The sequence below is a fragment of the Panthera pardus genome, unplaced genomic scaffold (assembly GCF_024362965.1).
Source record: "Panthera pardus isolate Hobbes unplaced genomic scaffold, ASM2436296v1 HiC_scaffold_16, whole genome shotgun sequence".
In the NCBI taxonomy this organism is placed as follows: Eukaryota; Metazoa; Chordata; class Mammalia; order Carnivora; family Felidae; genus Panthera; species Panthera pardus.
The window spans coordinates 4,375,166-4,399,844 of NW_026526721.1; the positions used below are offsets into that span (position 1 = coordinate 4,375,166).

The 24,679-nt window shown below is 56.9% G+C and overlaps 1 protein-coding gene and 1 long non-coding RNA gene across 3 annotated transcripts in view; one reads left to right on the top strand and one right to left on the bottom strand.

The window, feature by feature from the left end:
• The window catches only part of TMPRSS2 (transmembrane serine protease 2), a 35,767-nt gene that overhangs the window by 9,256 nt on the left and 1,832 nt on the right, over positions 1 to 24,679 (top strand). For both annotated transcript variants that reach the window (XM_019420396.2, XM_019420397.2), the window contains exons 3-13: positions 1,864 to 2,086; positions 6,859 to 6,945; positions 7,614 to 7,733; positions 13,026 to 13,152; positions 14,403 to 14,513; positions 16,903 to 16,946; positions 18,810 to 18,981; positions 20,419 to 20,594; positions 21,689 to 21,784; positions 23,815 to 23,957; positions 24,416 to 24,568. In XM_019420396.2, the coding sequence (XP_019275941.1) occupies positions 1,864 to 2,086; positions 6,859 to 6,945; positions 7,614 to 7,733; positions 13,026 to 13,152; positions 14,403 to 14,513; positions 16,903 to 16,946; positions 18,810 to 18,981; positions 20,419 to 20,594; positions 21,689 to 21,784; positions 23,815 to 23,957; positions 24,416 to 24,568 (1,452 nt within the window). The remainder of the gene's footprint in view (positions 1 to 1,863; positions 2,087 to 6,858; positions 6,946 to 7,613; positions 7,734 to 13,025; positions 13,153 to 14,402; positions 14,514 to 16,902; positions 16,947 to 18,809; positions 18,982 to 20,418; positions 20,595 to 21,688; positions 21,785 to 23,814; positions 23,958 to 24,415; positions 24,569 to 24,679) is intronic.
• LOC109249810 (uncharacterized) lies at positions 14,522 to 17,167 on the bottom strand. The gene is made up of 3 exons (XR_002072771.2): positions 17,009 to 17,167; positions 16,402 to 16,547; positions 14,522 to 14,746 (listed from the first exon to the last, which is right to left on the bottom strand). It is a non-coding gene; the product is annotated as an uncharacterized LOC109249810 (long non-coding RNA).

Below are 24,679 nucleotides of genomic sequence, written 5' to 3' on the forward strand. Positions count from 1 at the left end.
GCCGGGAGGGAGGCAGTCCCAGGGAAGGACAGCAGACCCCTGTGCAGCCACGTGTCCTGATGAACCGGGGGAGGCTGTGACCGAATGGACCACTGGGCTGACCATCCCTCTCTCTGGACGCCCCCACCGCCAGCAACTCTGGAGACTAATGCAGTGTCCTTATCCTTGGTCCCCATTATCTCTCACTGATTTATCTTTTTTTTTCAATATATGAACTTTATTGTCAAATTGGTTTCCATACAACACCCAGGTGCCCTCCTCACTACCCATCCCCCACCCACCTCTCCCTCCCACCCCCATCAACCCTCAGTTTGTTCTCAGTTCTTAAGAGTCTCTTATGCTTTGGCTCTCTCCCACTCTAACCTCTTTTTTTTTTCCTTCCCCTCCCCCATGGGTTTCTGTTAAGTTTCTCAGGATCCGCCCAAGTCTCAGTGATTTATCTTATACCTGGGAATGCACGCGTTCAGGGCAGTTGTGTGTCATAACAGACATTTCCCGTATCTTCTATCTGGAGAATAGATCTTTACGCTTTTTCCCCTTTAGCCATTGCTGGTAGCTACTGTCACTGGATCCATTTAAAACTTCCTATCCGCTGCACAAGGCTCTGCGGGGACAGGCCACTGTGCCTGCTACAACCTTCCCTGGGTGGGACAGCATGTTCTTAGATGCTTCCGATAGAGACCAAACACGTGTGCTTTTTTTTTTTTGCCTCTGGTGCCCCATTTAGATTAGAGATTACACTGTTTCCCTTTCTGTGCACTGCTCTGGTTCAGAGTTACAGTCTTTGAACTTCTGAAGGAGAGCGTCAGTGAGTTATTAGGCAGAGGTGAACCCTGAGAGCCCGCCTTTGGTGCATCGCTGTATAATCTCGCTTCCCTGGAGGCCCCGCTTAAAATGCTAAGCGTGGTGCCTCCTCTGCTCGGAATACCAGTCCTGTCGGAGACCATGGTCCACAAGAAACGGAAGAAATGAATGAGTGGGAAGAAGGCTAGGGGGGCACACGTGGCCTCCCAGCGTGGCCCAGCCGGTGGCCGATTAAGGAGGACGGATACAGAGGACACGGTGGGGGTCCAGGCGGGGTCTTGAAGGGGCAGCCGGGAGAAGGCGGCGTTTAGGCAGAGGGAGAAGAGAAGGGCATTCGGAGAAGATGGAGGGAGCCGGAAAAAAAGCTCGGGCTGGGGCAGCCCCTTGCACACCCTGTGCGCTGAGACCCAGCGGTTGCCCTCAGGGCGACAGAACCCCTCAGGCTCCCTGCGGACGTGCGTGCCCACAGCCCCCATCCACAAGCTATTTAAATGTCCGTTAGTAAACGGTGACACGTCTCTGTAAGAGACGAGGAGATAGAAAAAGAACTTTTAGAATAGCATGTATAATGTGGACCCTTAGGTAAATTTCTTAGCCTCCATCGTTCACGTTCGTCTCTGCAAAATGGGCGCATCCGTCAGTCATCCCTGCACCATCGTCGGGGGGTCCTGCTTCCAGGAGGTCGTGAATGCAGGTGCCTGGCTGCCGCTCAGATACAGCCGGTACTGTTCCCCTGAGAATCTCCGTCCCTGGGTTGGGGTATTGACCCACTCCCAGACTCCTGCACGTTTTTTCTTTAATTTACATTTTATTCTTCACTAAATTGTGGCGTTGACCGTTACTCGCTCTTTACTTCAAAAAATGACTAGTGAGCAAATACAAAAACCGTTGACAACTAGCTGGAAGTTCCGGCTAGCTCTTACTGCAGGTAAGTTCCGTGTTCGGCCCGACAGGAGTCTGCAGCAGCCTTATCAGTACCTTGTCTGAGGACGCGGGTGGGCGTGTAACCTTTAGGGCAATTGGGGTTTTATGTGATTCATCTTCTTCTTCATTGTTCAGGGGCCCCCGCCAGGTGTCGGACCTTTCTACGAAAACCATGGATACCAGCCTGAAGGCCTGTACCCCCCGCGGCCCGCCGTGGTCCCCAGCGCCTACTCGGTGTATCCGGCTCCCTACTACCCGCCCGCGGTGCCCCAGTACGCGCCGAGGGTGCTGACGCACGCTTCCACGCCCAGCAGCCACACGCAGCCCAAGTCCCCGTCGGGGACAGTGTGCACCTCAAGTAGGACCCCTTTGCATCTACTTCCTACAACAGTCCAGGCGCTGGGGCCTGTCTTCTCCGGTGGCTCTGTCGCTCACCGTCCTCCGTCTGCCGGGGCTCCCCTCTCCCTCGCTGTCCCTGCCCTTCTCGCCTCAGCCTCAGCCCGCTGCAAAGCCCTCTCTTCACTTTCCTTAACCCTCCTGTCGCAGCCTTGTCCCCACGCAGGGCCTCCCTGTCCTGCTCTTGCCTGCGGGGCCTGTCGCTGGGTCTTGCGGAATGAACGGTGAGCTAGGCCACGGGAGTCACCACCCACCCTGTCTTTGTGGTGTGGTTCCCTGGAACAGCGAGTCGTGTTTGAGATGCGGGACAAGGCCTCTGTGCTCAGCGAACGAGGTGGCTGGTGTGGTTGTATCTCGTATCTCGTGGCTTTAACGATCTCGTGGAGGGGGAGCGGGGGGCGGGGGCGGGGTGCTGGGTGGCTCAGTCTGTTAACCGGCCGACTCTGATTTGGGCTCAGGTCCTGATCTCACAGTTTATGGGATCGAACGCGGAGCCTGCTTGGGATTCCCTCTCTCTCTCTCTCTCTCTCCCTCTTTCTCTGCCCCTCCCCTGCTCACACACACTCTCTGTCTCGAAATAAATAAACACATGGGGCACCTGGATGGCTCCGTCGGTTAAGCGTCCGACTTCGACTCAGGTCACGATCTCGTGGTTCGTGGGTTCGAGCCCCGCGTCGGGCTCCGTGCTGACAGCTCAGAGCCTGGAGCCTGCTTCGGATTCTGTGCCTCCCTCTCTCTCTGCCCCTCCCCTGCTCACATTCTGTCTCTCTCTATACATATATATATAAATCTCAAAAATAAGCTAAACCTTAAAACATTTTTTTAAAGTACACATTTAAAAAAAAAAAGTAAAATAAAAAAGGATCCCGTGGACACAGCAGAGCAGGTGTAGACCAGGTAAACGAGTACGGGTATTAGTGACGCAACAATTCGCATTTTTGTCGACGGGGTTTTTGTTTTGCAAGCACGCATGTGCACACAGCTTGTACGGTCAAAGATTAGCAACAAAGTGCATTTCCACCTGCCCCCGCAGCGCATCGCAAAGCACAGAAGTGAGTCCCCGTGGCCTGTGCTGCTCGAGGCTCCGCGTGCAGGTCTCTGGACCCCTGTAGCCCTCAACCAGCGCCGTCACCCTTAATTCCGCCCCGACGCTTCCGTCTGCTTCCCCCACCCTTCGCAGATGGTTCTTGTTCCTTCCTCCTCTCGTCAACCTCTACTTTTTTTTTTTAATGCCGATTGTTGAGAGACAGAGACAGAGTGCGAGCCGGGGAGGGGCAGAGAGAGAGGGAGACACAGAATCGGAAGCTGTCGGCACAGAGCCCGACGCGGGGCTCGAACTCAAGCCATGAGATCGTGACCTGGGCCAAAGTCACACGCTTAACCGACTGGGCCCCCCGGGCGCCCCAACCTCTACTCCTTTTTATTCCCACATCTCCTACCCTTCAGTCCTCCTCCTCCTCCTCAGTTACCCCTTCTCCTTTCCTATACGGTTCCCTCTTTCCCTCCACTGGTTCTTCTCGGATCAAGGAAACGCCCGCCTCTGCACTGATGTCTTTCTGGTGGTAGTTGGGGAGGTTGAGACCGTGGTTCTTAATCGGGGCTGATTTTGACCCCCACGGACACTGGGCAGGGCCTGGTCGTTATAACTGGGGAGAGGCTGTGACTGGCAGGTGCCACGGATGCTGCTGAACACCTGTGCTGCACACGACAGCCCCCCGCCACGGAAGACCCGGCCAAGATGTCAGTAGAGCCGCGCCCAGAAGCCCCGGTCTTAGTTCATCATGGTGGTTGGAAGGAAGCCAGGGTGTAGACGGCTAGGGAACTCCTGACAGTGGTACCTGCCTCCCGGAAAAAAGGGGGTGGTGATCAGAAACCAAGGGTCCCCTCTTGAGGTCAGCACCTTGAAAGGGCAGGCAGACAAGGGGCGCCCACTCGCCTGACACCCACATTTCCACTGTTCTGGGGGGAAACCTGGTGATGACAGCCAATTGGACAGGAATCTGCATCGTCCTTATCAGTGACTTTATAAGGGAAGAACATGAGCCTACATGTGTGACTTTGCATTACAAAACTTCCCTTTAAACTCAAAACCAGCTGAGTGAACCTACCTTTCTATTTTTAAGACCTTTTTTATTGGCTTCTATAGATGCAACGGACATTTTATAAGTCTAATGTTTGGCCTTGGAAATGTTTTTTTAATTAGCAGACAGTTTTTTAGAGTAGTTTTTAGGCTTACCCAACAGCAGGGCGCAGTCCCTCTTACCCCTCTTACCCCCAAGTCTGTCCCCTCATCTTGCCGTAGCGGGCCCCGCTCGTTACAATCGATGAACCAATATGGATACATTGTCATTAAAGTCCATAGTTTTACATTAGGATCACAGTCTTTCCCTTGTGTGTCCTGTGGGTTTTGACAAACGTACAGTGGCCTGGCCGTCATCACAGGAAAGAACGGAAGTTTCAGCGCCCTCAAATAGCACAGATTCGGGAGTGCAAGGGCCATTTGGGGGCATAATGCATCTCTTTGCTGTAGCAACGGTCCTAAATGTTTCACGCTGCGTCCCAGTGCGTGCACTGCTTAAAGACTGGGTTTTGGAGGAATCGAGGCCAACAGTCAGTGATGCACATGCTTGGTCCTGGGCTCGCTAGGGCCGAATCAACGGCAGACCGAATCGATAACGACGAAGGGGCATGGGCAGTGAGTTGTAATTAAACCCAATAGTAGCACGGTTGCAAACCAGCCCCAAGCAAGTCTGGACCGACCAGACGCTGACTGCAGGATGCCTGTCCAGTGAAGGTGGGATCGGGGGGTCCCGCTGCGCACCTGCTCCTAGTGAGAGGGGGGCAGGTTGCCCTCTGCCCCTTGAGAGGTTCAGAATACTTAATAGCTTCTAGCTCACCGGGCACGTTATTTTATCCTAGATCAAACAGCATATTGGGAAGCTCCCCGAAGCGAGAAACTGTCCTTGGCTAACGGGTCAAACTGGCCATTTGGAATTTCCCCTGTGAGCGTCCCCTGCCTCTCCGCCCTGCCCAGTTCTGGTAACTTCAGGGCTCTCCTCAGACCAGTGGCCTCCGCCTCCCTTGTGAGCCTGTTAGAATTGCAAATTCATGCCTCCCAGCCCCCAGTGGAATCCGAATTCCTGGTGATCGGAGGCCAGGAACGCTGGTTAGCAGGCTCCCTGGTGATTCCTAAGAACATGATAACAAGATGAGAGGCGTGGCTTTGAGCCCAAACAGATGGGTCAGCCCTAGTCCACCTGACTCCAGAAGCTGAACTCTAGCCCCGGGTGACTTCCAGAAGCACAGACGTGTACAGGTGGGGTTCCCCGGGCCTCCCCCACCCTCCGGGACACCCAGGTGTCCCATAAACAGAGGGGGTCGGAGGGTCTGTTGAATGCCCTCTCCGCCTCCCTGCCCTCTGCCTCTCTACCCTCTGCTCCTCACCCCCCACCCCGGAGCCACTAATTACTGGGTGTGCCGGAGCCACTAATTACTGGGTGTGCCGTGTCTGGCCCTGCCCTCTGAACCTTGGCTTACACTCTGACCAACAACGGGCCCCTCGTTTTGTTTTGACTAGAGAACGCTGATGACCCTCTGCAAATGACTTTATTCGTAGCTGAGGTGTGAGCTCAGTGCTCCTCCTCCAACCAAAAGGCTGATGTCAGCACTGCCCCATGGAACGTTCCGCAGTGATGGGAATGTTCCACACCTGCCCTTTCCGTACAGCAGCCCCCGGCCCCGTGTCTGTTGAGCATCTGAATTTACGGAACTGTTTAATACCCCTAATGATACATAACTGAAGTGCAAACAGCCACGTGTGGCTGGTGGCTGTCGAACGGGACGCTGTGGGTCTGTGGCATCCATTCGCTGACCTGCCTTGAGTAAGACAATTTATTCTACCTTGAACACCAGCGCCAGGGAGGTGATAGTTTGGGGACATTATTACTGCTATCTTACGCTTGTATTTTTTTAAATTTTTAAAAAATATTTATTTTTTGAGAGAGAAAGAAAGTGTGCAAGCAGGGGAGGGGCACAGAGAGAGGGAGACAGAGAATCCGAAGCAGACTTCAGGCTCTGAGTTGTCAGCACAGAGCCTGACGCGGGGCTCGAACTCACAAACCGCGAGATCATGACCTGAGTCGAAGTTAGTTAACCGACTCAGCCACCCAGGTGCTCCTATGCTTGTAATTACTAAAACAAGGCATTTTCCCTCTTTGGGGCAATTTTTTACATTAATCACTTATGGGACTATTTTAAGAAGATACTTTTTTTTAAAAGAGCTTAACATAAGTGTATGTTACTTCATATCATGGCTTCCTGTTTTGCTTTTGTGCCCTAAATCGCATAAAATTGAGTGCGCGGAAGAGGTTGAGACCTCCCAGGATGCGTTCTTAAAATTAAAAGCCTCATTTTTAAGTGGATAAAAAGTTATCATGGGGCACCTGCGTGGCTCAGTCGGTTGGGCCTCTGACTGTGGCTCAGGTCACCATCTTCTAGTTTGGGGGTTCGAGTCCCACAGCGGACTCTGTGCTGACCGTGTGGAGCCTGCTTGGGACCCTCTCTCTCCCTCTCTCTCCGCCCCTCCCCCACTTGGCTTTCTCTCTCCAAATACATAAATAAACTTAAAGTTATTATCTCATGATATGCTTTACTATACAAGCAGTGGTGAGATGTGAGAGTGTACCTTCTAAGAAATTCTGTAACCACATGGTGTGCCCACCCCCCTTTCCCCAGAGGCGAAGAAAGTGCTGTGTATCACCTTCACCTTGGGGGCCGTCCTGGCGGGAGCCGTGCTGGCCGCCGTCCTGCTCTGGAAGTTCAGTAAGTGCAGGGGGGCATCCTCGTGGGGTGTCCCGCTCTCCGGGGGTGGGGCTCGTTGCTTCTGTTTGGTGACGGGGACGCAGAATCCCCGTCCTCCTCCTCCAATCTCACGGTCCCCGTTGTTAGGAGTCACTTTCCCGCTTCCTCCTACCCCATGGGTCGCGGGAATCCCATGCTGTTGGTGGAGTACTGACCACGGTGGGTTTACGCGGTGCTCTGGGGCGCTAGCTGCCGCCCCGGGGCCACCTGTCCCCTGGATCTCTGTGCAGCATCACCTGCTACGCGCTGGGGCGGGTCTTGCCTGCAGCAGCTCTTTAACCACAGCCCGGCCTTTCCGTCCACCCGGGGCAGGGGACTCAGGGCATTTACGGATCCAGAGGTCACCTGAGGAAGGAGGAGGGTGCTGTCCAAGCCCAAGGCTGGGAGCCCCTCCCCGCCCCCCTGGAAGTGATGCTTCAGGGCCCCCCCTGCCTCTGACGGCCAGCCCTGTTTCCTTTGGTAGATGATGGGGTCAAGGACGCATCCGCTCCTTATAAAGACAAAGGGGGGACGTGCTCTTCTCTCCTGCCGCTTGGGGCTCGGAGAGCGGACGTTGGCATTCGCAGTGGGTGCGTGAGGTTTTCCTGGTGTCCCCAGCTGACTGGGTCTCCCTCCCGTCTCTCTGCAAGTGGAGAACAAGTGCTTGGTGTCCGGGATCGAGTGCGGGTCCTCGGGAACCTGCATCAGCCCCTCTCACTGGTGTGACGGGGTCCTGCACTGCCCCAGCGGGGAGGACGAGAACCGATGCGGTAAGTCGCAGCACTGCGTGCGCCTGGGGACGCGACCGCTCTGCCCGGGGTGCCCCGGCTCCTGGTGTCCACCGCAGAGACCGCGGCCCCATCCTAGGCAAGATGGCCAGGCCTGTGTCCGGCACGGCCACCCGGGAGGTCACTGAACCGCTACCTGGAGGCTGTAGCTTTGGTCTGACCGCAGATGAGGACCCAGGCTCAGAGAGGGTGTGCTCCTGGCCCAGAAGCACACAGCGGGGACAGAGGGGGACTGCAGGGCTGGGTCACTGTGACAGGGCGCCCCCAGCTGGCCCGGGGCGTCACCTCACAGCCACTGCAGGAGCGAAGTATTTAACGTGGAGATCGGGGGGCGCAGTATGTACTTTCAAAGCCGGTTCGCCTTTAGAATCGTGTGTCTATCATCACAGAGCGGGCACCTGGCTTTGCTTTTGGTATTTTCTGTCGATTGTTGCAAGTGATTTCAAGGGTGGTGGCGTGGCTGTAATCGGAGATGGGGCCTGAGCGGGAGCGGTGCTGCATCCACCGACAGCCACCCGCAGAGTGAGTCTGACCTCAGTCCGGCACCGGCCGAGGGGACAGCACGCCGGCTGGTTGTTTCCCGGCTGTGCCCGTGTGGCCTGGGTGGGGGGAGATGGAGGAACGAAGCATCGTCTAAGGTGCAGGTAACTGAGCTCCACCCCTGGCTGGAGCTGGCTTATTTGTCTTGAAAAGCTTTTACGTTGCTGTCCTCCCGCGGAACATGGTAGGCAGTGTGACCCAGGCACCCGGGGACCACGGCCGTGGCGCTGTGATGCTATGTCCCCGCGCCCTGGATCCTGCCGCACGCTCTGACACGTTTATATGACAACCACTTGTTTTTAAGCAAACAGAAGTTTCGGCATTGTAGCGTCAGGGGCATCGCCAGAAATCTCACGAGCGGCTTTACTCCTCTCCCGTCCTGTTTCTCTTAACTCCCGAGGGTTCCATTTAAACATGAGGCAGACTAGGGGCGCTTGGGGGCCTCAGTCGGTTGAGCGTCCGGCTTCGGCTCAGGTCATGATCTCACGGTTCATGAGTTCGAGCCCCAGGTCCGGCTCTGTGTTGACAGCTCAGAGCCTGGAGCCTGCTTCGGCTTCTGTGTCTCCCTCTCTCAAAAAAATAAACATAAAAACATTTAAACACAGGGGCGGAGGATGTGGGTCCCCTTTCTTCTCCTGGGCCTTCCAGGGTGAAGACAGCTTTCCTGCATGTCCTCTGAGCCAGGTCGTGGCACCTGTGTGGGACACTCCGCTGGCCCCGGCTGGTGGGACCCCCCAGTGGGGAAGGCTGGGCCCTGGGCGCCGGCTCTGTGTGCCCCGTGGGGCGGCCTGTGTCCATGGCCGACACCTCGGTCCGTGAGCCCCCACAGCACAGCCTTGCCGGTATCCCAGAGAGCGTTTGCACTTGGCAGTGACCCCCCCCCACTGCCCCCCAGCTCGTTAAATTTTCAACACACCGCCTTGCCTGTGTGTTGGTGACATATTTGTCGTCATTTTCCTAAGTAGGGGGCGTTGCGATTCAGAGCGTGGTGAAGCGATCCGGTGTGATCGCTTTTGGTGTTTTCATACGCGTGGACGGGCGCACATGGGCAACCCTGAACTCTAGCAAGACGAATTGTTCAAGTTCGTCTTCCTCCCTGTCTTCTTAATGTTTACGTTGTGTCTGTTTCCTTCAACACGTTGAGCTAACGTACCCGGGCAGATCAAAATCAGGAAGCACCCGAGGATGTGCGGGAAAACTCAACCTCCCCCACCCTGCACGCACACGCGCGCATGCGCGCGCACACACACACACACACACACACACACACACACGGTCATGTGCCCATCCACCAGCCAATCACGTTTCTCTCTCAAGGGCAACAGATATGCGCCTCTCGCTTCTCTTCCGGAGAGTTTTTAGGTGAAAAAGCAAATACGTGTGTGTATATTTTGTATTGTCCTCACCTCCCAGTGGTCACTGCCCCGCTGACTGCACGGGTCTTGATGGCACATCCTGGGACCATTTCTGATTGGGACGTGAGCCCTCGCTTTCCCGCAGCCACACACTCCGTGCTCCTGGGTGTAGACATGCCTTGGGAGGCCTCTCTTCTGGGGGACCCAACATGCATGTTCCAGGCACAGGAGAATATTGGTAGGAAATACCTCCGGAAGCAAGATCGCTGGGTCAGATTTTGTAATTGGGTAGACCCACCTTAACTTGGGATTATTTAATTTCCACATTGATCATTTATATAAAGCAAAACAGGTGACCGTGACATCGTGCGTGTCTTCTGCGTCGGATCAGAACACACATTTGATGTGCTTGCAGTTTGTCTACCTTGTGGGGCGGACATTATTTTCACCAAAATGCACATCTTCTGACACTAAAGAATACCGCCCGTCCCGTTGAAAATGTTCAAGTGTAGGCAGAGAGCGTTCTTTTTCCAGGGGTGCGTGTGTTCTTGAATATATATATCGAACGTATGCGTATTGTTAATGCTAGTCCGCTTTCTACATCCGTCGCCCTGGTTTCTGTGGCCATTAAATGTCGCCAGGGAAACTGGAGAACCACTCGAGGTGACCCAGTTACCGTACTGTTCTGTGCACTTGAGATCGGCTGAGAGGGGAGACCTTAGGTGTTCTCACCGCAGGAGAAAGGAAGGAAAAGAAAGCTGGATCTGTGCGAGGTGGTGGGTGCGTTTGATGGTGGCACCCGGTTCCCAGGGTACACACGTCTCAAAACACCAGGTCGTACCCCTTAAGTATGTGCAATTGTTATCTGTCCTTTAGACCTCAGTAAAGCCGAGAAGTTCCTGATACTTAAAAAAAGAAAGAAAAGAACTTGAGCTTGGGACCGTTTCCAGCTCTCTGGGGCATCAGCTGTTATGCTCTCCTAGTTAACATTTGTCTAAGTGTTTATTTAAACTGCAGTTGGTGCACATACAGTGTAATATTCGTTTCAGGTGTACAGGACAGTGATTCGATAGGTGCATACATCGCCCCGTGCTCATCATGACAAGTACCCTCCTTAATCCCCATCGCCTGTCCTAGTGAGCATTTGTCTGCAGAGACACGAGATGGAAGGAAAAAAAAAAATCCCTAAAATTACCACAAACCAAAAAGGAAACGTCTCCTTCACTTTCTGCTATGCCACGGTGTCAGTTTTATTTTTAATTTTGGAATTATTTTTAATTTTGTTTCATGTTTATTTTTGAGAGAGAGAGAGAGAGAGAGAGCAGGGGAGGGGCAGAGAGAGAGCGAGACACAGAATCCGAAGCAGGTTCCAGGCTCTGAGCTGTCAACACAGAGCCGGACCTGGGGCTCGAACCCACGAGCCGTGAGATCATGACCTGAGCCGAAGTCAGACGCTTAACCGACGGAGCCCCCCAGGCGCCCCAGGGCCCCCTGCCCTGCACACAGTGTGCCCTTATTTTTAACACCTTACATCGGTATGGGACTTTCATTTCAATTGATGAGCCAGTTATTAGTATGTCATTATTAACACAAGTCCTTAGTTCATACTTGGCATTGTGGACAAACGTGTAATGTGTTTGCCTTTGGACAGCGGGTTAGAACAAATGTGCAATGACGTGTACCCACCAGTACAGTATCACAGAGTATCCTCACTGCTTTGAAAATCCTCTGTGCTCTGCCCGTTCATCCCTCCCTCCCCCACCCCCTGCAACCACTCCATAGTTGTGCCTTTTCCAGAATGTCCTATGGTTGGAATCATACAGCTTGTAGCCTCTTCAGAACGGCTTCTGTCACCTGGTGATACGCATTTCAGTTTCCTCCCCGGCTTTTCCTGGCTTGATAGCTCGTTTCTTTTTAGCACTGAGTGATGTTCCATTGCCTGGATGGACCACGGTTTGTTTAGCCACCTCCGGGAGCTCGTGGCTAGCTCCCACATGGCGCGTGGGGATCACCCATCCAGGAAGCATTAGGAAATTATCAGACCACGGCTGGTCACGTCACAGGGAATGAGCCAGAACGTCCACTGAGTTGGGGCCACAGAAGCGGGGCAAGAATGAGGTCTGCGATAATCAGGTCCTCATTTTATATTTTAAGTCACATGTATTCCCCCCTGAGCTCAGAGCACGGGCTCACGTGCTTTTGCGCATCAGTGAACGTCGTACGTCACACAGCGTTTAGCAGCCTGCCCTCCTTCACGGCATGCCTTGAAATGCTTCAAGGTCATTTGTATGAATATGTGACACCAGTTAATCCTCAAGCCATATGGGAGGGACCCGCTCTGTGGCTGTGCCCCTCCTGATCCAGCCTTTCATACATGGAACGTTCTCAGAATTCTGGATTGTGGTTACCCCTAGGGAGGGAGAAGTCACTGGCATAGAGAGAGGTTTAGACGATGTCTAAGGTGTTTCATTTCCTTAAACATAAGCACTGAGGTCATTTGGGCGAAGTGTGACTGAATTTAGAGGCAGAACCTTGCACCAGGGGGGTGTGGCATGTCTCTGGTGCTCTGCCAGGTTCCGGGGTGTTGGGCAAGAACGGTCGATCTGTTGTTCAAAATGATTGTTTAAAGATCATTTCTGGGGGCGCCTGGGGGGCTCAGTCAGTTAAGCGTCCGACTCTTGGTTTCAGCTCAGGTCACGGATCTCACAGTTCGTGAGTTCGCGCCCCGAATTGGGCTCTGCGCTGATGCTCGGAGCCTGCTTGGGATTCTCTCTCTCCCTCTCTCTGCCCCTCCCCCACCCACTCTCTCTGCCTCTCTCTCTCTCTCAAAATAAATAAATAAAACTGAAAAAAAGAACTTTTTTTAAAAAAAAAAAACCCTTTATCTTTTTCATTTATTTTTAAATACTAGCTTTATCCAGATATGGCTCACATACCATAGAATTCATCCCTGAGAACATACAGTTCGGTGGCTTTTCTACGATCACCCCCTCCCCCCACCCCAGGGCCCCCCGCAACCACTAATCCACTGAGTGTTGCTCTGGATTCCCCACTCTGGGCCTTTCATACAGCGCATGGGCCTGCGTGGGCCTCCTTTCAGGGCCGATGACACTCCGTGGCGTAGATGGGCCACCTTGTGTCCATTCATCCGTCCACGGTCGCTTACGTTCTCCTGCCTTCCGGCTCTTGTCTGAACACCCGCTGCCAGTGCTTTGGGGGTAAGAGCACTTTAGAGCCGGGAAGGGGTGCGTGGTCAGTGCCGTGGGGACAGGACCCTTCGTGTCGCCGCCTCTGAGCCTTTGTGTGGGGGCGGTGGGGAGGGGCTCGGGTGGTGTCGGGACGGCCCCCAGAATCTCACGGAGCGTCTCCTTCGCTGCAGTGCGCCTCTACGGACCGAACTTCATCCTCCAGGTGTATTCGTCCCAGAGGAAGTCGTGGCACCCCGTGTGTCAGGATGACTGGAGCGAGGGCTACGGAAGGGCCGCGTGCCAGGACATGGGCTACCGGTGAGTGCGGCCCCACCGCAGAAGCGGAGGGAAGATTCTCTCTGCCCTCCCCGGAGGGACCTCTGGCTCCTTCCCAGAGCTGGTCAGGGAAGCCAGCAGGTGCCCACCGCATCCCCCTGCCCCCGTCCCCTGCACCTGGTGAGCAAGACTCACTACCCCCCAGGCCTGCCGCCTCCTGGACCTCCATCCACTCCTGGTTCCCCGTCCGCTCCCACCCACGGTCAAGGTCGCCGAGGTCCAGGGTGCCGGCCGGGGACTCCTTTTCTCAAGGAGCTCTTAAGGAGCACTGAGGCCTCACCTCCTCAGGCCTCCCTGGCTGGGGGGGGATGGGGGTGGCAGGGGGCTGGGGGAGGTCAGAGGGCACAGATGTGCAGACGTTCACTGCATACATGCTTGGGGGACGCACTGAGCCTTTGAATGGGGGACAGGTGGCATCAGATTGCCTTGGAAGAGAATTCAGTCCTGCCTGTGGCCACAGGGATGGGGGGAGAGGCAGGAGGGACCCTCCCTGGGGCTCCCAGCCAGGGGATCCCCAGGGTATCCCTTGGCATGCATGGCAGCCGTCTGGCCGCACGGGGAAAGGCTGTGTGATTGTATTGTCACTATGTCTTCCTCGGGGTGTCTCTGTGTGACTTCTGCGCGGCACTGGGGGGTTCTCCATATGCCAGTAGTCAAGATTAATCACTGCTTGATAAGAAGCGTGACATCTTTGGGGGTGGGGCAGAGGGGGAAATGGGTGATGGGCATTGAGGAGGGCACTTGTCGGGATGAGCGCTGGGTGTCGTATGGAAGCCAATCCGACAATAAATTATGTTTAAAAAAAAAAAGAAAGAAACTTGGCATCTTAGCCAGCGAAATCTCTCCAAATGCCATCCCCAATGGACACAGTAACGCCCCCATCGTGTTCAGGACCCGACGGGATTTTATAGCAGGGGAGTGTTTTAACATCTGTAAATTCTCTTAGGTTACATGTACTCACATCCCCTCTGTCCTTATTTCTCTATCTTCGCCCAAACTAGATTAGAAAAAGGCCCACGGAGGGCTTTCACCTGACGCTTCCGGGTTATTGGGTCCAAAGAGGATTATTAGACAGCGTCACTTGATCAGACCTTGTGGTTTTGTTTCCCACATGCTAAGGTGTCCCCCCTAATCCGAACACCGTACGAGAGAAGTATGGCGATACGGCCCAAGGATTTGCCGTCGCTTATCATGAAGCCATTATTTTAATTAAGGTTTTCCGTCTCCTTTAGGAATAGTTTCTATTCTAGCCACGGAGTAGCGGATGACAGTGGGGCCACCAGCTTTATGAGGGTGAACGCAAGTGCTAACCATATGGATCTCTATAAGAAACTGTACCACAGGTATTTGGTGATTTCTTTATTTTTCCTTTAAGAAGTTTTGTAACGAGAGCGAGCAGGAGACACCATGGGGAGTCACGGTCCCGAGGTGGCGTTCTCGGACTGAGATTCCAGTATCGCTGAGAGTTTCTCTCCGGGAGGAGATCGGACTCGGAGTGGGGGTGGTTCATTCTCGGGGAGCAGCTGAGGGTTATTTGCCATTGTCTTCGTGCCCTCTGCCCTCGGCCCTGGTGGCCCTAGAAAACATGGTAAAATGAAAACGGAGAGTCCTCCTGATCGCATTAAAATACTCCCCACACATTAGAGACGGACGGACTGCGGGTCAAAGTATGTCTCCACGAACCCCCGAGAAAGTCAGCGTCCCAAGGGGGGTGACCAACCCATCCCGCTTCGCCCGGGATGGTGCCCGTTTCAGCCCGGAAGTCCTGCTTCCCCAGGGGCCCCCTCGGTCCCCAGCAGCAGGGATGGCTGGTCCCCCGGCCCCCAAGCCACCCTGTCAGATGGCACCCGGCCGGGCGTGCGCGGCATCCCGGGGGACCCGGGAAGGAGCAGCTAGTTCGGTTCAGCCCACGTGTCCTTTAGCTCGAAGCCAACTTGTGGCCCGGGGCGGGTCTCAGTGTGTCCAGTGGGTAGAAGAGAACCTGAACAGCAGATTGCAGGATTGGTGGCCTAGCTGGTTGGGAAGATGGGGGACAGGGGGTGCTTGAGCTGCTCGTTTCGTCTCGCGTGTGTTTAAAATGTTCACCGTCTCCCCAGACCGTCGTTGCTACCTGCCTGCTCTTTCATTTGAAAGTCGCACGGTGTCTTTGTGTGCGAGCCCTGGTCAGCTCCCAGGTCCCTATCGCTCATCCCCAGGTGACTGGCCAAGCCGTCACCTCCCCGTGGGCCAGGTGCCAGGGGCTGCCCTTGGGATGGGTGAAGTGATGTGGCACCCCTCCTTTCCTTTGAGCAGGCGGCCGGCGGCGGCTTTGCGTTCCTGGTGGCCGCTGTCCGTGGTGGCTGGGGGGCCGATTTCCGCCCAAGCTGCCCAGCCTGGCTGTCCCCAGGAACGTGACAGAGTGAGCCCAGGAGGAGGGCTGTGCTCACCAGGTGCACATCAAAACCGCAGGGCCGCGGTCTGCCTGCCCAGGAAGCTAAACACAGCTGCCTGGGCTCTTTGTCGACGCTGAGTGTTTCTGTCCTTCCCGGCGACACTCCCGTGCGGGATCAGGGCTGCGCGGGGAGGGAGGGCCACCACCTCCGGGACTCACAAGGTGGCTGCCGGGTGGGGGTGGGGGGGCGGAAGGCTCCCTTCTCTTCGCTTTGATCCCCGAGTCGCAGACTCCATGTGACCACACGCTGGTGGCCGGACGGCGGCCCCTCCACATGGAGGAGAGTCAGCCTCGTGACCCTCAGAAAACATTTTCTTTTCATGGGAACGTGTCTTCTCTTGGCGTTGGCAATGCCGCACAGCCGACGACGCCTGGGACACACAGTGTCCGTGGAACCGGGGGGCATCTCGATGTGAGGGTGTCAGAAGCTGACTTTATGTGTGGAACTCGGGCTTGTGTCGAGTCGTTTGGGGGAGGTTCAAGGAAGCAGGGCTCTGCTCTGGATTGGATGCTGTTGGGAAGCGAGGCGATTTTGCGATTGGGATCTTAATGCCTTTTTTCCTTCTAGAAGGGGGCTGGCATGAAGCCAGGCTACACGGAGATTGGCGGCCAGCAGAGGGGGCTGTTGGTCTGTGGTCTAGACTAGGCTTCCGGTCAGGCCCCGGGGGGACCCCCTGAATGTGGTTACGTTGGGTGCAACCCACGACCAGCTACCTCTCTCCTCCACCATCTGTCAGGGGAAGAGTCACTCTGAGACGGAATGAGCTAGTTACTTATTTTTCAGATGTAACTTCACTTACCTCCCAAATGAGTGACTTAGCTTTTCTTTGGCTCCTGAGCCAACGAGGGGTCGTCTCGTTTTTCCGTGCAATACGTGTAAAGCAGTTACAGGGACCCGGAAGGTTACAGATGACTTCCTTACAAAATTAGAGGGTGATTTTCAGTTCTGGAAATAAAAATAATAGCTCATGTTATTGGGTGCTTACCCTGACAACCCGTCTATGGCCAGGCACTGTTATCCCACTCTACAGATGGGAGAAACGACGCACAGAGAGGTTAAGTAACGAGCCCGGGGTCACACAGCTGTGACTTGAAACCCGGGCTGGGACTCAGCGTCTGCTCGATGCCAGTGTCCCCCACGTGGATGTGCTCCCCTTTTTTGACTCTTCAATCGCGGGCCCTTCTGTGTCTGGGGAGGCAGGGGGGTGCGACCATGGGAAGGAAAGGTTTATTTCTAAGTATTTTGAGGGTCAAGCATCTCGTGTATTCTAGTGACCAGAACACCCCCTGTTCTTTTGTAGTGATGTCTGTTCGTCAAAAACGGTGGTTTCTTTACGCTGTATAGGTAAGCGATTCCTGGTTTCCACCCCCCCCCTCCTTTTTTTCTCCAAAGGGAGCACCCTGTACCTTCAGAAATGCATCCCCTGCGTCTGGGGAGGCGGGGTGATGGGGTGGGATGTGTCTGAGCCTTGCGCCCGGTCCGTACCCCAGCTCCACTCAAGGAACACCTTTCTGGAACTGCGGTGTCCTGGAGATGCCTCCGGCCTCGGGGCCAGGGACGCAGCCGTCCTGCGGGGACAGGCAATCTCAGGAAAGTGACAGGGCGCCGGAGGCCGTGGGTCTCCCCGTCTGGTGTTTGGCTTGCTTCTGGCTTCCCAGCCTCTATCTGTGTGGAAGGCACCCTCCCCGTGCCCTCCTCTTTGGTCCTGTTTTCGAATGAAACACCGGTCCTGCAGCTCAGCTTTGCAGGGTGAACAGGTCAAACTAGCCGATGCCCCCGGGTGGACCGCATGACCCGGGATCCTGGCCGTAACTCCCCAGCCAGGCTCAGCTCAGGCTCTTTCAGGCACCAGGAGGGCATGGTGCTCGCCCTGCCCTCCGGCCCTCACGGTCCTCCTCTTGGGGCAGGAGGCCCACCCCCTCGAGCAAAACCTCCAGGCAGCCCCCATTTGATGGACACTCGTGGAGCCCCGCCTCTTTTGCCCTGGCGGTGACGGGGACAGGGCAGACACTGGAGGGGCTCGGAGATTTACCCAGGGAAGCCCCTGGGACGTTAGCATCCCCTCCAACCTCCCTTTCTCCCTGGGTTCGGGTCCACTGTGAACTTCTGCCTGTGCCTCTGAGGCCCCTGCATCACCCGCCCGCACGACCAGGAGCCTCTGTCCTGTGGCTCCTTCCCCGCCAGCGCTCAGAGTTTCCAGAGAGGAAGCGTCCTCTCCCTTTCTGGCAAAGAACTTGTCACAAGTAGCAGCAGGCCAGGCCAGGCATTGAGGACTCACACTCGCTCTCCATCCTCCTTCTCCTTCCTCCCTCCTCCCTCTTCTCTTCCCCTCCTCCTGCCTTCTTTCTCTTTCCTCCCTCCTCCTCCTTCATTCTCCCCCTCCTCCCTCCTCCTTCTTCCTTCCTTCTTCCCTCCTTCCTCCTCCTCCCTCTTCCCCTCCCTCCTCCTCCCTCCTCTCTCTTCCCTCCTTCTCCCTCTTCCCTCCTCCTTCTCCTTCCTCCCTTCCCCTCCTCCTCCCCTCCTGCCTCTTCCACCCTTTCTCTCCCTCCTCCCTTCCCCTCCTCCCTCCCACACCTTCCTCCTCCCTTTCCCTCCTCCTTCTCCCTCCTCCCTCTTCCCTCCTTCTTATCCTCCTCCTCCCCTCCTCCTTCCCTTGCCTTCCTCCTCCCTTTCCCTCCTCCTTTTCCCTCCTCCCTCCTTCCTATCCCTCCTCCTCCCCTCTTCCTTCCTGCCTCTTCCATCCTTTCTCTCCCTCCTCCCTTCCCCTCCTCCCTCTCTCGCCTTCCTCCTCCCTCTCCCTCCTCCTTCTCCCTCCTCCCTCCTTCCCACCCTCTTTTGCAACGTTCAGGAGTCTTGGGGCCCCTGAGTGTTCAGTCTGTCCACGACTTCAGGAGGGCCCCAGGGCCTTTGCTCCCCAGGATGGCCGCCTGGGTGCGCAGGGGACATGGGTGGTGTCTGCGCTGAGCGAGAGGGGGCGTCAAGTGCCAGCGGAAGTGCTGCTTCCTGGAGGGGGGGGGGGTTGGGGGAGCGTCCCCTCCTCCCCTCAACCGGAAACAGACCAGGACGCATTCTCTGTAGTTCAGACCCCAAACGCGTGGGGTGGTCCCCCAGCCTGGCCGGACTTCGGGTGGAGGGGCCGGGCCCACCCTGCGGGGGCGGCGGGGCGGCCCCGCCCGCGCTCACCTGCTCCGCGCTGGTCGCCTTCAGAGTGCGGGGTCACCGCGAAGATGGGCCGCCAGAGCCGCATCGTGGGCGGGACCAGCGCCTCCCCGGGGGACTGGCCGTGGCAGGCCAGTCTGCACGTCCAGGGCGTCCACGTCTGCGGAGGCTCCATCATCAGCCCCGAGTGGATCGTGACGGCCGCCCACTGTGTGGAGGAGTGAGTCCCCGGGGGCGGGGGGAGGTCGGGGGGGGGGGGGGGGCGAGGGTTTGGAGGTGGCTCTGGGGCCGCGTGACCTGGGGCGGAGTCTCCGATCTCTTCAAGCTCCGGTGTCCTGGCCCGTGCGTGGGGCCCGGCGCCCCCTTCGCGGCGTGACCGGGGGCCTGGTGGGCTGGAGCGCGGGGAGCGGGACCCCTTCCTGCCCCCGGCTTCGTGGCTCCTGCCTCTCTCGGGAGCCCCGTCCTTCTGGGAGGGCCGGACTCCCTGGAAGCCCGTCCTCACCACCGGAGGCCAGGGGGCTTCCCGCTGCCCTGCCCCAAGGCTCCCTGGGACCCACGGTCAAGCATCCCTGGCCACAGCGTGGCCCTCAGGACGGGGCAGCCGTAATTTACAGCGTCCGCTTTTGTGGACGACGCTGCCCCCTCCTTTCTCCTTAAACACAGACTTTTTTGGCCACACGCCTCCTTTGGAGGAAACCACTCGGCAGAGACGTCTTTCCGACTTAGCGTGACCTCGTGCAGGCTGCCGTCCTGGCCATGCCGTCCTCTGGCTGTGTGGCCCCCGACCGTTCACGAAAGGTGTCTGACCGCAGTGTCCCCTTTGCACACCTGCAGGACAGGTGTACCTGCCCCTCCCGAAGGCCGTTGGTGGGGGGGGGCAGGGGGGAAGGAGCGACGTTTGTTACCCACTGGTGTTCCCTCCCTGACTTGCTTCCACCGGATTCCGATAGCTCCCGGGATCTGGGGTTCTCCTAAAAGGGAAACACCTAGACGAAGCTAATGCCCTAATGGCTGTGAGGCCTACAATCTAGCTATCTGTATGCACTTATTAAGCACCTGTTGGGTGCCAGAAGATGCCCTGATACATGAAGGCAAGTAAGACCCAGTCCTGCAAGAACAAGGTTTGGAACCTCAGGGAGGCATTCAGGCCAAGAAACAGCGTTCTTCGATGTTCTGAGGGTTTGCGGCTGGTACAGAAGTATGGGGGTGGAGGGGCTGGGTGGCTCAGTTAGTTAAACGACCCCCTCTTGATTTCGGCTCAGGTCACGATCTCACGGTTTGTGAGTTTGAACCCCCCGTCAGGCTCTGTGCTGGTGCGCAGAGCCTGCCTGGGATTCCCTCTCTCCCTCTGTCCCTGCCCCTCCCCTGCTCTCTCTCTCTCTCTCTCTCTCTCTCCCCCAAAATAAATAAAAACACTAAAAAAAGAGAGAGGCACAGGAGGAATGGACCTCATTGTCGAGGTGCAGGGGTGGGTGGGGCCACGGCGCAGCTCGAAGGGACAAGAGCCCGAGACCTCGCCGGCCTGGCCGTGTTGCTTCCAGAGGGTCATGGCGCCTCCGGGACGCCTGGCTCCGGCTTGTGACTTTGGAAGTCACCAGAGGAGTGTTTCCCATTTGCGTTTCTGAGGCGCTGAGTGGTCTTCGGCTTTACCTTCCAGACCACTGAACAACCCACGGCACTGGACGGCCTTCGTGGGAATTTTGAGGCAATCTTTCATGTTCTACGGACACGGGTACCGAGTGGGAAAAGTGATCTCCCACCCGAACTATGATTCCAAGAGCAAGAACAATGACATCGCTCTTATGAAGTTGCAGACGCCTCTGACTTTTGATGGTACGTGACCGCGTCCGTGGGGCTCGGGGGCGTGTGGACGACTTTGACCGCGCGTCCAGGGAAGATGGAACCAGAGGGAGGGGGGTTGCGCTGCGTGCGGGGGGCGTGCACCTGTGACGGGCTGGGGGAGGGAGTGAGCGGCACGCTTTTCCTCTACCGTCCAGAGTCGTGATTTAATCAACAAAGTCCAGACGGGCTTTCCAACCACAGCGCTGCTGGCCTTCGGGGTCGGACGGCGCTTTGGGGCCGTCCTGGCCTGGTCTCCATCCACCAGATGCCACTGGTGCCCTTCAGTTGTGACACGGATGTCTCCAGACGTCGAGAGACCTGCCCTGGGGGTGAAATCGCCTCTAGCTGAGAACCGCTGATCTAAAATTTGTCAGGACTTTACTTTTTCACATAAATCCTGAAAACAAGAAACTTAACGGTTTACAACAACGAAAAGCAAGCCATGGTTTCCCTTAGCTTGGGCCCCCATTCTAGTCCATCCAAGGGGTCCCCCGGAATGTTCCAGCCCACACGGGCAGAGACAGACCAGACCCTCATCCGCCACCACCCCCCCCCCCCATCAAGGTGTTTGCATTCAAGTTGGGACACAATGTGGACCCAGAAGAACCGGTCCATGGGGGCCGTGTCCAGCATGGCCTCCGAGGAGCAGGCTGGGAGTGCCCGCCAGCTTCTCGAGCCTCACGTGTCCTCTCTGCCCCTCGTCCCCTGCCGACAGTGTATATTGTCAAATTTTTGTTCCTTGAAGGTTTAAGTTTGAAAAAAGCTTCACTACTGGCAGCCTCTTTCTTAGTTCTGTTTCTTGAAGAGTTCAGTGTGGATTTCTAGAAGCAGAGCTAGCAAACAGTTCTGTTTCTAAGCAGCTTAACTTCCAGAGAAGGGAGCACCTCGCCTGTGAGAAGGAGGGGCCCGGCAGGGACAGAACGTGGGCGTGCGGGGACAGGTCGGGGTCTGGGACTCTCCTGGGGTGATGGTGGTGGCACCGGGCCCCGCGGCGTGCAGATGGGGAGGGTCCGGGCTGAAGACGGTCGCTGCAAAGCCTTCAGTTAGACCAGACTGGCTCACGCTGTTTTCTCTTCTTGGAACAGACAAAGTGAAACCGGTGTGCCTGCCCAACCCAGGCTTGATGCTCGAGCCGGAACAGCCGTGTTGGATTTCCGGGTGGGGGGCCACCCACGAGAAAGGTGAGGCTCTTGGCCACGCGGGTCCCACGGAGCCCAGCACCGGGCTTGGAAGTAGGGGGGCCGGGGGGTTGATCCCGGATCTGCTCCCACGCGATCAGATCACTTCGGCCACGTCGCTCAGGCTCCGTGCCTCAGTTTCCCCATCTGCTAAATGGGGAAAAAAAAACCCTGTGCCTGCCCTACCTGGCACTGTGTCCTTACTAAGACGCAAGGGAAGCAACATGTGTGGAAACTGCTTTTCGAAGCGTAGAGGCCGCATCAATGCGAGGGACGTACAGGCTGTGCGATCGCGTCCCCTTGTTGCTAACGGCTTGCCCCGGAAGCCGGCCGTGCCCTCTGGGGGCTCAGGGACAGTGGGCTCGGTGAGGGTGGGCTTTCATGACCCGCGATGGCCAGCCGCAGGCCGCTGGAGCTGCGTCCGTCTGCCCCGACGCCCCAGAGAGGGGGGGAAGCTGCACAGTCGTAGTGCAGACCCGCTCAGCGGGCTTTGCTACGATTGACTTTCCTCTCCGAGAATACTTTCCCGAGAAGGGGAGCTTAGCGGTTCCACTTTTACGAAGCGTGAGAAGCGCTTAGTGGTACAAAGAGGCCTCTCACGCACTGTCTATGTCCTTCTGAAAAGTGTTCAAGGCAACACCCAAGAGACCCTTTAGAACAAGGCGGAAAGTACAAGAGCTGGGTGATGTGGGGGCAGATCGGGGCGACGGTGGCCGAGCCGGGCATCCAGGCACCTGGTGTAAAGGAAGTTAGCGCAGCTGAACCTTACCCTGGGCTCACAGTGGGAAAATCGACACGTGTTTGTGGAGCACCTCCTATGGGCTGGGAGGGCATCACCGCACAACATAAGACAGGAACATCTGCCCTCAGGAATGTCGCATTTCCTCGTGGATGTCTGGGGGGCGGGATGTGGTCAGCCAGCAAACAAAGAGCAGAACTGGGTGCTTTCAAACGGCAGAAAGTTGTCACGGCGGGGGCCTGGCTGCTTTGAAGGGGTGATCAGGGAAGGCTTCTTGTAAGAGGCGACACTTGAGATCTGAATGATGACACTGTTTAAGGAACAGAAGGGTCAGTGTGGCGGGGTGGGGGAGATGGCGAGTCAGGGGTGACGGTGTAGGCTGTGGGGGGGCCTCACAGGCTTTGGGGAGGACCCTGGCTTGTATTCTGCGTGAGCTAGGGAGCCGTCGGGAGCTTTTAAGGAGAATGGCATGAGCTGGCAGGCTTCTGGGGAGTCACAGGAAGGATGCAGGCAGGAGGGGGCTGACCCCAAGTGCAGGGGAATCATGTCTGGGACGCGCTGGCGGCTCAGCTGTGGGAGGTGGGCCTGGAGGCAGGAGACCATGTCTGGGGCAGACCCACCCCACCACCTTGCAGGTGGACTGAACATCAGCAGGGGGAGAGGGAGGCATCCAGGGCGGTCAGCTTCTTGCTTGGGGATCTGAGCCCCAGGGTGGGTGTGGTGCCGCTTTCCGAGCCAGGGAGGACGGGTGGTGAGGACTTGGGGTGGAGGGGTGCGGTGAGAGGCTCTGTTTTGTCACGTGAGGCCCGTGGCGCCTGGAAGAACCCCACGCGGAGGGAGCGAGATGGGAGGGAAGAGGTAGATGGACACAAGGGCCCACCCTGCTGTGGAGAGGTTTAATGGGCAGGGGAGCCGGGAAGCGGGACCGGATCGTCGGTGGAGCCCCGTGGGGTTACAGAAACACAGCCTGATCCCTGTGGGCCCGGGAGCGGTCTGGCGAGGATGTGGAGTCCCAGAACCAAGGCGCTGGGCGGAGAGGGAGGAAGATTCTAGAACACAGAGCATTCCGTAGCTCCAGGGCCAGGAAGGCCTCCCTGATTGGGAAGAGCTGTGCCAAGTCCGAGCCGTCAGCTGTCGGGATGACCCGGCCTCCCTGGAGGAGGAGAAGGAGGAGGAGGAGAGAGGGGCCGTGGCCCCCGGTCTCGGGTGCGCACTGGCGCATCCCCAGGAGGGAGGCCACTGTTCCACGGGAGCCGCTGGCTGCACGGCCGCCCGATGCTGTCTTCCGTCTCAGGGAAAACCTCGGACCAGCTGAACGCCGTCATGGTGCCCCTCATCGAGCCCTGGCGTTGCAACAGCAAGTACGTCTACAACAACCTGGTCACGCCGGCCATGATCTGCGCGGGCTACCTGCAGGGGACCATCGACTCCTGCCAGGTGACTGGAGGGTGTCCTCACAGCCCCCACGGACACGGGGTCCATGTCCCTGGCACGCGGGGGGTCAGCTCCGGGGTGGCCGTGGCCAGCCGCCGTGACACTGACGGTGTAAAAGCACGCGCGTGCCCGGCCACCGGCCCCGAAGGGTTTTATTTTGTCGGCTTGGGAGCGGAACAGAAATAAGTTTTGCAACCGTTTTAAAATACGGCCAACAATTTACTTAGTAACTAACTGCTACCTGATGCAGGCTAAAAGTCGTCACTGGAAGAGTCTCTTTTGAGGATTATATTACTGTCCCTCTTGGTGGGGGGGGGGACACAAAACCCACACACTGTGTCATAACTGCCACGGGGACCCCCACTCTGACCCCCGCCCTGACCCCATCCCCATCCCCCCGGGCGTGGCCAGTTGTGTGTGCGGGCTGTGGCTTAAACTTCCGCCCTTGCCGTGTCCCCCAGGGTGACAGTGGAGGCCCCCTGGTCACTATGAAGAGTCACATCTGGTGGCTGATTGGGGACACGAGCTGGGGATCAGGCTGTGCCAAAGCCAACAGACCAGGCGTGTATGGAAATGTGACAGTATTTACGGACTGGATTTATCGACAAATGAGGGTAAGTTCCTGTCCCCCTCCCCACCTTGCTCTCTACTCTTGTCCCAACGCCCAGAAGTCCGCGGGGTGTGGTGTGGCTGCCGGGGGCTCAGGCTGGCCAGGGCACGGAGGG